This window comes from Littorina saxatilis, linkage group LG3, assembly GCF_037325665.1.
Source record: "Littorina saxatilis isolate snail1 linkage group LG3, US_GU_Lsax_2.0, whole genome shotgun sequence".
Taxonomy (NCBI): Eukaryota; Metazoa; Mollusca; class Gastropoda; order Littorinimorpha; family Littorinidae; genus Littorina; species Littorina saxatilis.
The window spans coordinates 1,405,121-1,420,823 of record NC_090247.1 but is presented as its reverse complement, the minus strand read 5'-3'; the positions used below and the strand labels follow the sequence as shown (position 1 = coordinate 1,420,823).

Sequence of the window (15,703 nt, the reverse complement as noted above, 5' to 3'; positions counted from 1 at the left end):
AAAGTAGTGACTCGGTACGCTGGTGTAGGATGGATTGGGGTTTTGTCTCGGCGGGCCTACGCTGAGACAGATAACTGCGCAGTTTTCGCTTATATTTTTCTGCAGAGGTGGTTATTGAGACTCGGGGAGGGTGTCGGGGACCCTCGGGGAGGGTGTCGGGTAGGGTGTCGGGGAGGGTGCGTATGTGTGTGACTCAGGGTAGCTTGTAGTTATTATTGACTGTTGTATTTTGTGATGTATATAGATATACTCTTCGGAGGCGTTCTTTAATATGTATTATAAAGAGATATACGTCAGAGAAAACACGGGAAGCAAAGAATACGATCTCGTGCGAACGAACCGTAGTTATTAATCATCATCACCAATCCTATCATCAACCCTGGCATGGCCGCGGGGTTTGGGCCTAGTGGTTAGCGCGTTGAGCTTCAAACCCAATTCGTCGCTGGTTGTGGGTTCAATCCCTGGTTCCCCACGCCCAGAACCAGCTGGTTGTGGGTTCAATCCCTGGTCCCCCACGCCCAGAACCAGCTGGTTGTGGGTTCAATCCCTGGTCCCCCACGCCCAGAACCAGCTGGTTGTGGGTTCAATCCCTGGTTCCCCACGCCCAGAACCAGCTGGTTGTGGGTTCAATCCCTGGTTCCCCACGCCCAGAACCAGCTGGTTGTGGGTTCAATCCCTGGTTCCCCACGCCCAGAACCAGCTGGTTGTGGGTTCAATCCCTGGTCCCCCACGCCCAGAACCAGCTGGTTGTGGGTTCAATCCCTGGTTCCCCACGCCCAGAACCAGCTGGTTGTGGGTTCAATCCCTGGTTGCCCACGCCCAGAACCAGCTGGTTGTGGGTTCAATCCCTGGTTCCCCACGCCCAGAACCAGCTGTGTGTGGGTTCAATCCCTGGTCCCCACGCCCAGAACCAGCTGTGTGTGGGTTCAATCCCTGGTTCCCCACGCCCAGAACCAGCTGTGTGTGGGTTCAAGCCCTGGTCCCCCACGCCCAGAACCAGCTGTGTGTGGGTTCAAGCCCTGGTCCCCCACGCCCAGAACCAGCTGTGTGTGGGTTCAATCCCTGGTCCCCCACGCCCAGAACCAGCTGTGTGTGGGTTCAATCCCTGGTTCCCCACGCCCAGAACCAGCTGGTTGTGGGTTCAATCCCTGGTTCCCCACGCCCAGAACCAGCTGTGTGTGGGTTCAATCCCTGGTCCCCCTCGCCCAGAACCAGCTGGTTGTGGGTTCAATCCCTGGTCCCCCACGCCCAGAACCAGCTGTGTGTGGGTTCAATCCCTGGTTCCCCACGCCCAGAACCAGCTGTGTGTGGGTTCAATCCCTGGTTCCCCACGCCCAGAACCAGCTGTGTGTGCACATTTCTCCATTGTCGCTGTCCAGACAATCTTGTTCGTGCGTGCGAAAGTTCCATGCCGATCACAGCGAAAATTGGGTAGTAGGAACGAAAGGAACACACGGGTATGTAGGGATAACCGGGTGTAACAGATTCAGAAACATGAAGAAATCTATCGAATTATAAGATCTAGTTTCTGTGGTTAACAAGAACAAAATCTGTAAACGGTAAACAACCTTCTGTAGGAAACAAAAATCAAGGAAAAAGATGACCATCAGGGATATCCACAGTTTCAGCACAAAATCCAGATCCATGGAACCTCAGATCTAGGTTCTGCGGTAAATCTCAACAAAACTGTGCAGTAAAGAACCATCGAGTTGCAGGAAACATCAACATAAGGACAAAAGAAGAACAAGGGAGCAGCCTGGAACACCCCACGCTGCGAGTCTGGCTCCAGCAGGCAGTCACCCTATCCATCATTAGCCGTCTAATTGGAGCAAAACAGAGGTCCAGTCTGCTCAATATGGCAGTGAATTAGCTGGCCTCTACTAAAGCTAATAACCCGCAATTGTCCCGGGCCTCTACACACTCCCTTTGCCCTCTCGCGCTGACCTCAGCCTCGGGGTCATGACCTTCGCCCCTCGCTCCTCGGTTCTCTCCCTTTTGATTTTCTCCCCTCTTTTTTTGCTTCCCTTGAGCGAGAGACACACGATCTATGACGGCTTACTAGTGCCAAAACCTAGGGTTACCATTTTCACGTGAAAATTAATAATTAACTTTCGAAGCGAAGCTGTTCGTAGCAGACGGACTTTTGATCGGCTGTGGTCTCACACTTTCACAGATATCTTTCAATATAATTCTTTATTCGACAAGTTGTCGGGCAGACAGCCATACCTCATATTTGTTTCCACTACCACACTCATAAATTTGCTTTGTAGTGCATTAGTGAAGGACAATCGATCCAAGAATGTTCGAACCGAGAGAGGAAAAATGGCGGCCGCCCGGACATGTGCTAAAGGTCCGACCACTAGCAGACGGATCTCTTCGGTCGAGACTCACACACTTTCACAAATATCTTTCGATAGAATTCGTTATTCAACAAGTTGTCGGACAGACAGTTGTATGTCACGGATATCTACATATGCGCTCAGCTCTTATTGTTAATTTGCATCGGATTAAAGAACTATGGACCAGAAAAGTTTCGAATCGAAGGATGTTTTGCTCTGGCCGGTGTAACAGTCGCGCATGCGCATTGAGCCCCCACAGTCACGAGGCACATGAAAATTAGTAATTAACGCGTGAAAATTACTAATTTTTAGTTTTGGCGCTAGCAAGTCGTCCGGAAGCGAGCCAAAACTGAAAATTAGACATTAACACTTGAAAATTAGTTATTAACACGGGAAAATTAGTTATTAACACGGGAAAATTAGTAATTAACACGTGAAAATTAGTAATTTTTACGTCATAATTGTAATTTTCTCGTGAAAATTAGTAACTTTCACGGGTTAATTACTAATTTTTAGTTTTGGCGCTAGTAAGCCGCCATACGATCGGGTGGGTGTTTTGAGTCATGCATGATCATACATGGGCGGGGGAGAGAGATGGGACGAAAAGGGAATTTTCAGCACGTGCGCAATAGCACCCTATCGGGGACAGCGTTTTATAGATTCGAACCGTTACATAAAAAGTTGTATTCTACACTTCTTGCACACATTGGTTTTCGTTCTTTGCCTGTCTAATAGCGCAAGGACGACCGTCATTTTCCTGCAGGTCATGCACAAAATCAGTGAATTCCCCCAAACATATTTTCGGTATCAGATATGAAGGAAAACGTTGAACCCAATTTGAAAAGTCTACACACATTCAGATGTTAACATATCAAAGTCATGTTCACATGGCAGATTTACAACCAGCTTTCCGCCAGCTCTAACTGACTTTCAAGTGATTTTTGACAGACCAAGAGTTGCTCGCTGCCCAGGTGAGCAGACAAGTTTCAAGCAACGATTCTCAGCTGACTTGCACATTCGAGCTTGCCCGGTAGCATTTGTTTTTTTTCCCGGCTAAACCTACCACCATCGGGAAAAAGCGAACGTCGCTTGTAAATCGCCGAGGAGTCGAGGAACGCTCAACTGACTTCTCAAATCGCTGTTAAATCGGAACTTCGTCGTCGAGACCGTTCATATGGCAGACTCTTTGCCGACTTGGTCCCAGCGCCTCCTGAGCGACTCCAAATCAATTGGTGGAAAGTTGGTTGATCATCTGCCGTGAGAACAGCACTTTAGAGGAATGGTTGATCATCTGCCATGAGAACATCACTTTAGAGGAAGGGTTGATCATCTGCCATGAGAACATCACTTTAGAGGAAGGGTTGATCATCTGCCATGAGAACATCACTTTAGAGGAAGGGTTGATCATCTGCCGTGAGAACAGCACTTTAGAGGAAGAGTTGATCATCTGCCATGAGAACATCACTTTAGAGGAAGGGTTGATCATCTGCCATGAGAACATCACTTTAGAGGAAGGGTTGATCATCTGCCATGAGAACAGCACTTTAGAGGAAGGGTTGATCATCTGCCGTGAGAACAGCACTTTAGAGGAAGAGTTGATCATCTGCCATGAGAACATCACTTTAGAGGAAGGGTTGATCATCTGCCGTGAGAACATCACTTTAGAGGAAGGGTTGATTATCTGCCGTGAGAACATCACTTTAGAGGAAGGGTTGATCATCTGCCGTGAGAACATCACTTTAGAGGAAGGGTTGATCATCTGCCGTGAGAACAGCACTTTAGAGGAAGGGTTGATCATCTGCCATGAGAACAGCACTTTAGAGGAAGGGTTTCATGAAAGAGAAGGGCATTGTCTCAATACCCGCTTAGAGTGCAGTCAGTTGTCAATGCGCTGCAAGCTTTTGGCGCCGTCGTTGGCATGGCGTAACTTCACAAAAAATTGGATCCCTTCAAAACTGCAAGACACGTGGTGAGGTTCTAAGTTTTCATGAATCCTTTCTCGGGCTGCGCCACTGGCAGAACGATGGACAACTGCCCTTTTTTCATCACGACTTTCCTCGTTGAAGTTTGCCCTTTTTAGGATGATTTGTTTTTCACCCGGAAGGAGTAGCTAGGGGTATTAAGAAGTTCAGACAAATGTGTGGGTGGGTGGGCAGGCGTACGTGTGCATGCGTGCGTGCGTGTGTGCGTGCGTATATATATATATATATGAGTGTGTGTGTGTGTGTGTGTGTGTGTGTTATATATATATGTGTGTGTGTGAGTGTGTGTGTGTGTGAGTGTGTGTGTGTGTGTGTGTGTGTGTGTGTGTGTGTGTGTGTGAGTGTGTGTGTGTGTGTGTGTGTGTGTGTGCGTGCGTGCGTGAGAGAGAGAGAGAGAGTGTGTGTGTGTGTGTGTGTGTGTGTGTGTGTGTGTGTGTGTGTGTGTGTGTGCGTGCGTGCGTGAGAGAGAGAGAGAGAGTGTGTGTGTGTGTGTGTGTGTGTGAGTGTGTGTGTTTGCGTGTGTGTGTGTGTGTGTGTGTGAGAGAGAGAGAGAGAGTGGCGCGTATTTTAGGAGGAATGGGAGGGGAGAGGAAGGGAAAGGAGGGGGTCATGGAGGAATAAAGGGAATACTCTAGAAAGAAAAAGAGCATCACTGATCTGCAGAATTGAATTCCTCTGACTTTTACACTTTCTCATTACTACTGTGTCACATTCTAATTGTTTTTCATTTGTTTTTAAGCAACGACGATCTTCTCTCCATTCCTGCATGGAACCTTTTTTGTCTTTACATGAAGTCGTCATCAGAAAGTGAAGAATCTGGAATGTCAATCATTGGATTGGTGTCTTTTTTTTCCCTCACGAGTTTAATCCTTTGTCTCAGTTTGGGATTTTGCTCATTTGATTGGTTGAAGCACATTCTGTTTCGGTTCTCCGACCTCGGGAAAGAATGACGGGAAGTGCTAGACTTTTCAAGTGCGAGGCTTTTGCGATGATAATTGTCATCGAGAATGGATTTTTCTGACTTTGTGGTGTCAGGCTTTTAAGTGCGCTCAATAAGCTCGTTGCCAGTGGCAAAATTGACTTCTTTTATTATAGACGCAGGTTTAATTTCAAAATGCATGACTGCAAAGTCTCGAGGCTAAATCAAGAGGTTTAATCAACAAAATAATCGTGGATTTCACTCGGTAATCACTTTAACAGCAGCAGCAGTTGTGTGACTATTTGCTCATGATCACTCATTAGTAATCTTGCTAGCGGAACTGAGCGAGAAGTGGAACAGATTGGTAATTCTCACAAAACTAAAAAAAATAATAATTATGATAGGTGCCTTATCTAGCATGCTATTTTTCTGTCGTTGTTGTCCTTTATTTGTGATAATAATTATACGATTAGGGCGATGAAATTCTGCCTTTCTGTCTCTGATGTCAAAAGTTCTGTTTGTTCATCGAGGATTAACATCAACGTGATTCTGATAGCATCTGAGACACACATATCTGTGCATCGTTTTCAAAGAAATCTTTTCGTTGCAATCATAATACTTCATGATCGTCTTCGTTGTCATCATCATCAAAGTCGCCGTCGTCGGCATTGCCATGTCGTCGGCATTGCCATCATCATTGTCGTCCGCATCGTCCTAACTGCTCATCATTGCATCAATAGCATCACTAACTTGGCATGCTGTCCTGTTGGCAAGACTGCCAGTCTACCACTCCCAAATTCTTTTTTTCCTGTTCCTCTGACCGTCTTTTATAAACGGCCGCAGATGTAGCTCTATGTTGCGACATTTCCCCTATGAGACAGACATGTCATAATTGTGTAGACAGAAAGACGACTGACCTCCCTTGTTTCATTAATCGTCAATACCGGCTCACAACCATGACACATCCTCCCGACATCAAAGCAATGCTAAATCCTTCTCGTCCACTGAGCCACATTAGCCTGATGACCAGAGGGCTGAGGGGCCTACGCCACGCAGGCAGGGTTGTTGTAGGGGTTGCTGATGTTGTTGTCTGGGCGATGGCGCTGTCATCCCCCATCCCCTGCCCCCCCTTCGCTACGTGACGGCGCCCCGCTGAGTGGCTGTAATTGACGCTGCCCCGTCGTGACATCCAATTTGTAGTTGCAAGAATCCCTCTTACTTTTTTGGCGTCAACCTTTTTTTTTCTTTTTTTTTCTTTTTCTTTAAAGGCACAGTCCTTCTCTAGCAAACAATTAAGAAATATTTTTGGATGATTAATGAGATGAGGATGATTATAATGATGATGCTTTGGATTTCCAATTTGGTTTGAGACTACGTGACAAAATTAGATGTATTAATCCCGCTTCACGCGACTTTTTACACCCCCGGTATAGGGGTGTGTATAGGATTCGGTCGATGTGTTTGTTTGTTTGTTTGTTTGGGTGTGTGTTTGTGTTCGCATATAGATCTCAAGAATGAACGGACCGATCGTCACCAAACTTGGTGAACAGGTTCTATACATTCCTGAGACGGTCCTTACAAAAATTGGGACCAGTCAAACACACGGTTAGGGAGTTATTGGTGGATTAAGATTCTACAAGGACTTATAGAGGGACATATTAATGGTCAAAGGGAAATAACCTTCTCAGTTAGTGGCAGTGAGAATGGTTATTTCCCTTTGACCAACGGGGGTGTTTTTCCTACCTCGGAGGAATTTCTTGTTATTTTTGTTTTGTGCTGTTGCAAGGTTGGCTTATGCGGTGTTTATGAGGGACAAGATAGAGTGGGAGTGGTAGAGTGGATCTTGTTTCTTTTCTGTGTGGTTAGGTGTGTTCTTGGGTCACGGATACGTTGTTTTTGATGTCGGGTTTGTTTTCCTCCAGATGCCGTGTTTGTGTTTTTTCGCCATTGTTTTTAGGTTGTCGTGTGTGTGTGTGTTGTTGGTGGTCATCTGTTCCTGACCAGAAGTCAGTCGTTCATCGTTTGGTCGTCCTCGACAGTCACGTCCCACGTGCAGAAAACCGTCGGGCGTGTGTGTTCTCCGTCCGTTCGATCCTCCTGTCTCTTGCTTCTTCTTTAACCTCCTCCTCCTCCTCCTCCTCCTCCTCCCCCTCCTCCTCCTCCCCCTCCTCCTCCTCTTCCTCCTTTCTGCAACAACTTTATTTTGTTCACCCATGATGCAGATTTGTTTTTATTTGTCTTTTGTGTATCTTTGCTTGTTCACTTTACAAGACCGATAGGTCGAAATTCTTCTGAATGGTTCGTTTCTCTTTACCTTTCTTGTTTTTCAAATAACCAAAGGGAAGTAAAGCGCTCTAAATGCATACGACAAGTGTAACGGAGTAAGCGAGAGTTATACGGAACCAGTCTCCTGGCACCTGAGAGAATAACAAGCATTGAAATGAACAAGCGACTTTCATCCTCTTTCTTGTTTTTGTTTTAATTCTTGAGTTTGGAACGTCAGCAGTCCGTCTGTGTGGGATTGATGATCTGAATGATTGCTGCCAGAGACTGTCAAGATTGATGATCTGAATGATTGCTGCCAGAGACTGTCAAGATTGATGATCTGAATGATTGCTGCCAGAGACTGTCAAGATTGATGATCTGAATGATTGCTGCCAGAGACTGTCAAGATTGATGATCTGAATGATTGCTGCCAGAGACTGTCAAGATTGATGATCTGAATGATTGCTGCCAGAGACTGTCAAGATTGATGATCTGAATGATTGCTGCCAGAGACTGTCAAGATTGATGATCTGAATGATTGCTGCCAGAGACTGTCAAGATTGATGATCTGAATGATTGCTGCCAGAGACTGTCAAGATGAGAACACTGCTGCTCTACAGCTTCCGGAATGAAACAGATACCGCTCTTTGTTTCGCTTCTCTGACGTTTGAGAAATGAGAAGTTGAGACGTTTACTTACCTGCTCTGTCTAAGCTGAAAAAGGTCTTGTTCTGACAGCAGATGGGGGTGTTTGAACAGACGCGTTAAAGTGTAACTAAACAAGCAAAAAGGAAAAACATCGTTCAGCAACCTTTACACTTTGATATGAAGAAGGGCCTCATATACTGTCGAACTGCGAAAAAATTATTTTTTTTCTCTCACTCGGACACTGTTTGACGGACATGTGAAGTGCGCGCCAGGAACGACAATCTTCTTAGTTTACCTGATTAATGCCCTTAATTTTTGGTTCTGGTACTTTCAGTTCCGGCTGTTGTCATTAATCTACCAAAATAAAAGATCAAACGGAGTTTTCGATTTTTATTTCATGGTTCAGAAAAATATTGCTTATTTTCTAAAGTCAACCGTTTTAGCGAATCTTTCTTTGATTCTTAAAAGTCATTTCAGATTTTTGAAAAATAGTTAACGGTTAGTAATTACCAATATATCGTAAACAAACATATCGATAGGTTTTGGTAAGAAGACACAAGTGCGATGAATGTGGTACCAGTATTTTTGTGGTAAGTAAGGATGCATTTCTTTGCTGTAAGCACATTTACAATGCACATTTAATCTGTTTAGCAACATAAACGAAAGCATGGTACAGTGCCGCTTGTTTGTGGTCTATCTTTTCGCGGCAGATGCGTAACAATTAGGGTCTCAGTTGGAAAAAGCTGCTCGGAACCAGAGCAGATTTGGCTTGGGTTCTTTGAGTGCGAATGATCGACGAGTGGCTTGACATTTTTAACGAATCATTACTGCAGCCTACTTGAAACCATCATCTGTTTCTGAATTTGTCATCAGTTATGATTGAGCAGTCTCATAGGAATCGTCCATAAAATGTTAAACCGAAAAAGGGCAGACGATTCTGAATCACACAGCTAGGCTGCTGTACAAAATCAGATCTAAAACGATATTTTGAACTGCGACGTCTGCGTAAATGCCCTGTAACAAAATACCTTGTCCTGGTCATGTGTATACACATCAGCTTCTATTGGGAAGATCAGTATTTTATATTAATCACAAATACAAGATTAGAAATAGTTCTGAAGATCGCCTTTGATTTCAGTTTCAGCGGCAAACTAGCAGATCTGTCCAAACCGGCATCGTTTCATGGTTGAAACTTGAATAATCCCAAATAGATCTGAGTGGGGGTAAGTTTTATAGTATTTCAATTTTTTACGGCAGTTTTATTTAAAGATAGTGTAGTGGATGTCTCTGGATGTATATGAATTTTTTGTTGTAATATTAAAATGATTGTTCTTTATTTACACAATTGAATAATTTGTATTTATTTGTTTGCAGATGACGGCATACTGAGTGCTCCAAGAACATACGCCTGCTGGCATTTTGTGTCTTTTCTGAAGATGTCGAGGCAAGCAGAAGTCACGGTCCTGGCCACACACACACACAATGACATGAACAAGAAATGATATTTTTTCATGGGCATATCCAGTATTAAAACTTTATTACCATGCAAACGCAACGATTAAAATTTAGAGACGGTCATCGGTCACACACACACACACACACACACACACACACACACTGGGCGGATTCGGAGGGGGGTTCCGGGGTTTCCGGACCACTTAGGAGCCGGCCTTTGTATTCTAAGTGACGATTTTGGAAAGAAGTTGGCTAATTAGTTTGCTCAGGTTGCGCTAGATCGATCAATTGTCCTTGTTGTGATTCAAATTTTTCTTCTTAATTTTTGGAAGGTGTATTAGGGGATGTTTCTTGGCTCAGATTGATCCATTTTCCTTGTTTTTATCAACGTTTGTCGGACACCCCCCCCCCCCCCCCCCCCCAGGAGGTTGAACGCTTCGTGTCTTCAACTAAACGCTTCGCGTCGTCATATTGTCCCTAAAAGAAATTTGGAAACTCCCCCTTAAAAATGATGTGATCCGCCCCTGCACACACACAAACACACACAAATAGAGAAGTAATAAATGGATACAGTTTTTCTTTATTTAAATCACAATCAGATGTGGTCGTAGAACAGGCACTGTAAACAAAACCTAGCATGATATACCACTTGTGTGATGTTTCGGTCAATATCTTTATTTTCCTTTCAGAAATACATTGGCGTTTTGAATGTCAAGGGAAGTGATACAAATGCTGCAGCGGGCTATCAAGAACGCGAAGGCAAACAAGGTAAATACCTACTTCTGACATTAGTTTACTTATTAACTCTTTCTATACTGGCCATTATCGCCCCAGTCTCTCCCCAGAAACTGGCCATTTGCATGGGTTTGCAAAAAAATTCTCAAAAATAAACAAAACAAGATGCAGCCTTCAAACTCATAGGTTTTATTGTGAATATATTGCTAAAACATATGCCAAAGTTTGGTTTCATTGTTGTGAAAAAAAATAAAAATATGATGTCCAGAATTTATGGGTATATTTTACGCAATACGAAAAAGGGGGTATGTATTTTTACTTAGAAGCATTTTTTCTTATGAAGGCTCTGTTTGCAACAAAACTGTTTCTGTTTACTTGTATGAAGATTGTGCTAACACAAAAACATAACAAATACCAACTGATTTTCCATTTGGTGGTCATGTAAGCATTGTGAACATGTCCGAAAAATCTGATCACACACCATGTGGTCGACATGCAGACCTGAACGGCCAGTGTATGGTGGCAGAGTTGGAAAATAGGAAAAGTCTTGATGCCAATCCTTCATCAAAAACCGAAGAAAATCGTCATTGTAATAAGTTTGCTTTATTCTAAATCAAACGACTAGGATAGATGACAGACACAACGACAAACACATTCAATTCTATGTAAAACATACACAATGCGCACGTTAACAAGCTGGCCATAACAATATGCCCATCGTGCATGAAGTGTGGCTTTGATCGGATCAGTAGCCGTGCTTTGTCTGCGATGCTAAACATGAAATTTTGTTAAAGCGACGATTTAGCAATGTTGTTGTCGCTGCTGCTGCTGTCTGTTCTTGTCACGACATCTCGCCATATAACAGTTTTTTCCCTCCTGATTCTGAGAAGAAGCTGTTTAATTTTGATATCAGGCCTAGGAACCCCTGATTTTCACTTGGAGCATTCTCAAAGAAACTTAGCGTATGTTAAGAAAAATGAGTGTACTCCACACTTTGTCTTTTGTTGTTCGTTGTCGTTGCATGTCTACCGTTCCACAGCCACCTACTATAAGTGCAAGTGTTCAATGACGTATTTCCACAAAAGACTGCTTGCAGAGAATCATGTGATGCCAATGACAGGTAAGGACATGTGGTAATACATACTACGTTTTGGAACCAGGGAAAATGCAGCACAAATTATTTATCAACCAAATTGATTGACTTGTGCAAAAGTTTTCTTTGATCCATAAAAGGTCTTTTGCCAGAAAAATTGCTCTGAACATCAAGTACCCTGCAAGTTGTCACACATTTACATTATTGAAATAAAAAGAAAACACACCAGTAACCAGGTTAGGTACGTTAATATCTATAATCAATATCTCGGCACGTTACTGCCTTCTTCGGGATGGTAAGCTGAACATTATTGAACAAAATAATCGGTTTAGATTGTATACTTTGATTCCTGAACGAAGAAGCAGAGGTACTGCATACAACTAGGACTGTAATATCAGCTTTTGCCTGAAACACACACACACATACACTTATAAAATTAATGCAATGTCATTGTATGAAGCCAGAACAATCACTAACTTACATAGTTGGTCACACAATTACCCATCACTGAACAATAAATCGAAGTCGGGTGGATTCAATGACTAAAGCAGTAAAGGCTTTGAAAAAACCCTCATCACAAAACATCCCCTCCCCCCCCAAAAAAAAAAAAGAAGAAATAAAACAGGTTGTGTATATAGCGCAGTAAACACCATGCAGGTACAAGCGAAGATTTGACAGAGATTATCCTTGTTTTATATAGCACACATTTTCTAGTTTTAATCTCTCTCTCTCTCTCTCTCTCTCTCTCTCTCTCTCTCTCTCTCTCTCTCTCTCTCTCTCTCTCTCTCTCTCTCTCTCTCTCTCTCTCTCTCTCTCTCTCTCTCTCTCTCTCTCTCTCTCTCTCTGGAAAGTAATTTATTGACCTGTGGGTTATTTGCGTTTGTATACACATTGGTGATTCGTAAACTATGTTGAAAGAGATTGTCAAACAATACTATATGGGGTGTCTTAAAAAAAATGTATATCAACAAAATCTGTCATTATTATCTTTCTTTCTTTCTTTATTTGGTGTTTAACGTCGTTTTCAACCACGAAGGTTATATCGCGACGATGTCATTATTATCAGGCACACGGTTTTAACAAAGCTATGTCACGGAATGCAACATAAGTGGCTTAAAAAGTCGTGTTTTTGTGTGTGCAGGATATTCGCCAGGACAGGACCCCAAGCTGAACCAGCACAACAGCGATGCATTCTTCCATGGCTTCCACAAAAGTCTTTCACCTATAGCGGGCATTGCATACAGATAGTCCAAAGAGGGTTAGGGTTACCCTAACCCTCCTTTTTAAAAATTCTTTAGACCAATTATCCCTCTGTTCCCATGTTAAACATGGAATAATTCTGGACACATGCGAGGACGTTAGCTTTTTTTAATTTTATTTTTTTATCATTTTACTTATCATTAAAACTTGTTTAGATTTCGATTCGTAAACCATTTACAGTAATCCTTTGGTTTTTTTTAACTTTGTTCATCTTACCACAGTCACTTCGTTGTTTAGATTTATCATTAAATTTGTTACCATTATGCAGGAAAAATGTAGAATAAAACCAGGAGAGCTTTCGGTAGAAGATATTTCCTGTGTCAAAAGTTAATGCTTATTCTGATTGATGGGTTCTCCAAACTAAGTTATTTTGACTGCCTTATTCGAATTCATTTCCAAGACAGGGCTGAGAAGTGGAGAAGCTTAGGAGAGTATCGTAAAAATTGTCTGGGTGTTTATGCAAAACTTTCGAATATGTCAGATTTTACATTAGAGATTTTAAATACTGTTAACTGACAGAAATGCTATAACTTCTACACCAATTGACTGGATAACTTCATATTCAGCATACTTAAACTTGATTTTATGCATGTGCAGTTCACAAAGTGGCAAATTTGTAGGTTAAATTATCTAACTTTTGCATCACCAATGACATCATCGCTTTCGTGTCTGAGGATTGCCCTGAACCTAGCTGTAACTGCATGCTTTCTTCAGGTCATCGATAGCCTGGGGGTTGAAGGGGATGTTTTTACATACTCAGACATTCAAAATAATCAAAAAGGTAAAAGCCTGAAGGGTTTAAATTAGGTAAAAATGGCTACCGCTCAATGTCAAAACTCGTTCTGTTTAGTCGACCCCCGAATTTGGAGAAAAAAAATAAAATTGCACAAAAGTCAGACCATTCAATTTACAAAATTGCCATTTACTGGAAAGGCAGAACATAAACTGAAGTTAATGAATACCATATATAAAATAATTGGTTCAACAGATGCAGAAGTAATTTGCATGGTTGTGGGTGTCCTTTTTAGGGGGGTCAACCCTGTAGAAGAGACGATTTTCTTTAATTATCAATCCGTAATATATTGTTTGTTATGCATACAAGATTAACATTGACAAATACTTCAAGACTCCTCATTGATCTTAAAAAATGTTGTGGTTTTTTTTTTGTTACTGACTGATTCACTTTCTATTCACTTTACTCTACATAAGTCACGACAAGAAAAGCAAGGGAGGTAATTTCTTCGGAAGAGGTAATTCTCTCCCCTCAGAACGATTGTTGTAGTTTGTTTGATTTTGTTCCCTTCTAATAAGTATTATTTCAAATAGATCTTTACATCTTGATGTGAAAGGCGCAGTACCCCCCTCCCCCCAGGATGTTAAATTCTAGGTTGTGTCCATGTAAAATCCTGATCCTAGTCAAGATCCGAGTTGGTTTTTCATGCAACTGTGCCTCTTTATGCCACTCAATTAGACATACTTTGCAATCCATAATTGCACGAAACTAAGTACAGGAAATACGTTGTTGTCGTGTTTTTAATATTACATAATGAAATAAAAAATGTCACAACTGGTTTCGTGTTGGGCTTTCTCTCTCTGTCTGAATCTCATAATCACTTCCTTCTGAGGCCTGAAATGTGTTGCAGGCATTGTTCAGCTTACATTTATTGTTACAATTTTTGTGGATATGTTATTAAGTGTGTCTGTGTTTCTATCATTCGTTATCAGTGTGGTTAAAAAAAAAAGCACACGTCAAAGTAATTTACCCTTCATCATTATCAAAACATGCAGATACAGGTAATACATATTTGTGATACTTTAAACAAATACAATGTTTGTTTGTTGCGTCTTTTCTTTTTTTCAGAGCAAACACACATCGTATTTGTTCAAACGTGTATATTCTGCACTTTCTAATACCCTGCATGGATCTCCAAATCAAGAATAATGAAAAGTCGTCTAATAGCCCTGCAGCACTCACACGAACATGATAGAAGCTTGCATGCATGCACCCAGGCTCGCTGTCTTCGGCTAAAAGAGCTTACCGTTGGATCTTCGCTCAGACAAATGTAGCTGTCTTGTCCACTTCTCCTGTCGCATAGATCTGCAATGTGCAACATCATCTTTGATTAATAAGTCTGAGGCACAGACAAACACACACGCGCGCACATTTGCGAGAGAATGCACGTCAGTCTATTCAATCAAACAGTATAAAAACATACCACAGACGTGGTATGGTGGTGGAAACTGGACATTCGCCGTATAACAAACTCAAGAGATTCATTTGTGTGTGTATGTTTAATCAAAAGTTCATCTTGGGCACATTCAGTCTGTATTGTAACAGGACCCATCCCGTAAAAACTTCGAACAGATCTATTAAATTCTGAAATCCTTGACAAGTTTTTTTTCCAATCATCTGTATCTGACCGAAGTAAAAAAAAAAATCAGCCAGTACACGCATCTACCCCCTCACACGACAATACATATGTGGCGAAAAAAGGAATCGAGAGGGGGAGAACAAGGAATAAATTAGATCCAGAAATAATTCCACTTCATCATTCCAAAATTCAAGTGTGAAGTGATCGGATACTGTGGTAAAGATACGTGCTTAGTATCACAACTGAAAATACAAGCCCTAGGGTTTTAAATCAAGGAAACAATTAAAGTTAAGGAAAGATCAACAGAAATGTCGAGAACATGTAAAATATTGTACTTACAATCCGTTTCAGCATGCTCTTCGAATAATAATCTCCCAGTCAGCCTCGTGCTTACGACTTCGACAGGATGTTGCCTCTCACGCTGAGCCAGTACATTTGGAGTGAATTCAAAGGCCAGAGATGCAGTACAAGCACATTAGTTAGATCCAATTTATTTACATTGATACCTTGCCCAATTTATGGCTATTTCTGTTGGTAACATCACACATGTGGCAAGCAGTGCTTGTTGCCGACTCTGCTGGGACAGGCAGCAGACGATTTTATTTAGGAACCAAATTCTGATTGGTTAAAACATAA

At 42.2% G+C, this 15,703-nt stretch overlaps 2 protein-coding genes across 7 annotated transcripts in view; both read left to right on the top strand.

Moving 5' to 3' along the window:
- Positions 1–15,703, top strand: part of LOC138961366 (uncharacterized) — a 146,517-nt gene that overhangs the window by 75,399 nt on the left and 55,415 nt on the right. The window lies entirely within an intron of this gene.
- LOC138961370 (uncharacterized) lies at positions 8,269–14,808 on the top strand. 4 transcript variants are annotated; one of them, XR_011454163.1, is made up of 5 exons: positions 8,269–8,742; positions 9,291–9,375; positions 9,527–9,596; positions 10,297–10,375; positions 11,382–14,808. XR_011454163.1 is itself a non-coding variant. In XM_070332986.1 (5 exons), exons 1-5 carry the CDS (start codon positions 8,721–8,723, stop codon positions 12,681–12,683), a joined length of 375 nt encoding a protein of 124 aa, XP_070189087.1. In that variant the 5' UTR covers positions 8,269–8,720; the 3' UTR covers positions 12,684–14,794. The 4 variants fall into 4 exon arrangements, 1 of the variants encoding a protein (XP_070189087.1); XR_011454162.1 differs by having other exon boundaries at positions 12,577–14,793; XM_070332986.1 differs by lacking the exon at positions 9,291–9,375 and having other exon boundaries at positions 9,527–9,612; positions 11,382–11,462; positions 12,577–14,794.

Coding starts and splice junctions, on each gene's coding strand:
- LOC138961370 (XM_070332986.1), top strand. CDS start 8,721: ATGTGGTACCAGTATTTTTGTG. Junction 8,743..9,526: donor GTGGTACCAGTATTTTTGTG/GTAAGTAAGGAT, acceptor ATTTGTTTGCAG/ATGACGGCATACTGAGTGCT. Junction 10,376..11,381: donor AGAACGCGAAGGCAAACAAG/GTAAATACCTAC, acceptor ACCGTTCCACAG/CCACCTACTATAAGTGCAAG.